The sequence below is a fragment of the Echinops telfairi genome, unplaced genomic scaffold (assembly GCF_000313985.2).
Source record: "Echinops telfairi isolate 266 unplaced genomic scaffold, ASM31398v2 ScPeMD7_7469;HRSCAF=8507_1, whole genome shotgun sequence".
In the NCBI taxonomy this organism is placed as follows: domain Eukaryota; kingdom Metazoa; phylum Chordata; class Mammalia; order Afrosoricida; family Tenrecidae; genus Echinops; species Echinops telfairi.
The window spans coordinates 142839647-142840660 of NW_022111373.1; the positions used below are offsets into that span (position 1 = coordinate 142839647).

Below are 1014 nucleotides of genomic sequence, written 5' to 3' on the forward strand. Positions count from 1 at the left end.
CACAGGCATGCAAGTACAAACATACACAGACACACATGGTGCACCACACACAGGTCACCACCCCCCTCAACAGCATGTGCCAGTCAGCTTCTGCAGTCTTCACTGGGTCCACCCCTTCCTGCCTTCCTTCCCCTGTTGGGGCAGGGGACGTGGGTTGTTGAATGGCCTCACAATTGAGAAAAGCCCAGGGTGGTGCTGCCTCCCTCCCAGTACTCACCTCTCGGAAGGACCCAGGCAAGCTGCAGAACTTGTAAGTGGCGTAGATAGGCACCATGGACATGGAGGATGTGGCAATGACCCAGCCGAGCACGTTGGCCCAGTCGGGGAAGACGTAGGTGCCATAGTGTGGGGGCCTGAAGGTCACAATGCTGACTACGACCACAAACTGAAACCAAGCAACACAGAGGTCAGGATGACATCTCTTGGCCAACAGGGCTTGAGGACAGAAGTGGAAAAATCAAGCAATATTGGATGGCACAGAGTCACTCGGCCATACATTTCTATGAGTATCAGGCCAGCGCCAACAGCACCAGGTAAATGCTGGGGCTGGTTCTGTGGGCTGATCCTGCTTCAATGGCGTGGCCCGAAAGCCCTGGGGTGGTCATGCTGGGAAAATATCCATTATGGGATAGACGTCTCTTCAAGTCATGTTTGATAAGTGAAAGTCCTCCTAAGCATTCTCTGGAAGCTTTATATAATATCACCTAACACCCATGCAATTAGATCCTCTCAAGGGTACCTGCTTGCCTAGAGGTCACCCATCTGACCACCTCAGCTCCTGGGACTGCAAGTTCATTCCTCACAAGGTTGTAACTCTTTAATGATCCACACAGCCCCATGTCTTGGCACAGTAAATAGAGCACAAGTAAACATCTTCTTGGTCTTCTCTGCTTTCAGCCAAGATTCAAGTGACGTCAGCAATGCTAGTCCTCATTCTACATCTTCTTCTAATGCTCGTCCTCATTCTACATCTTCTTCTAATGCTAGTCCTCATTCTACATCTTCTTCTAATGC

The 1014-nt window shown here is 50.4% G+C and overlaps 1 protein-coding gene across 1 annotated transcript in view; it reads right to left on the reverse strand.

Moving 5' to 3' along the window:
• SLC6A3 (solute carrier family 6 member 3) overlaps positions 1-1014 on the reverse strand; it is a 50009-nt gene that overhangs the window by 4871 nt on the left and 44124 nt on the right. The window contains 1 exon segment of the mRNA XM_045285284.1: positions 218-485. Within this exon segment, the coding sequence (XP_045141219.1) occupies positions 218-485 (268 nt within the window).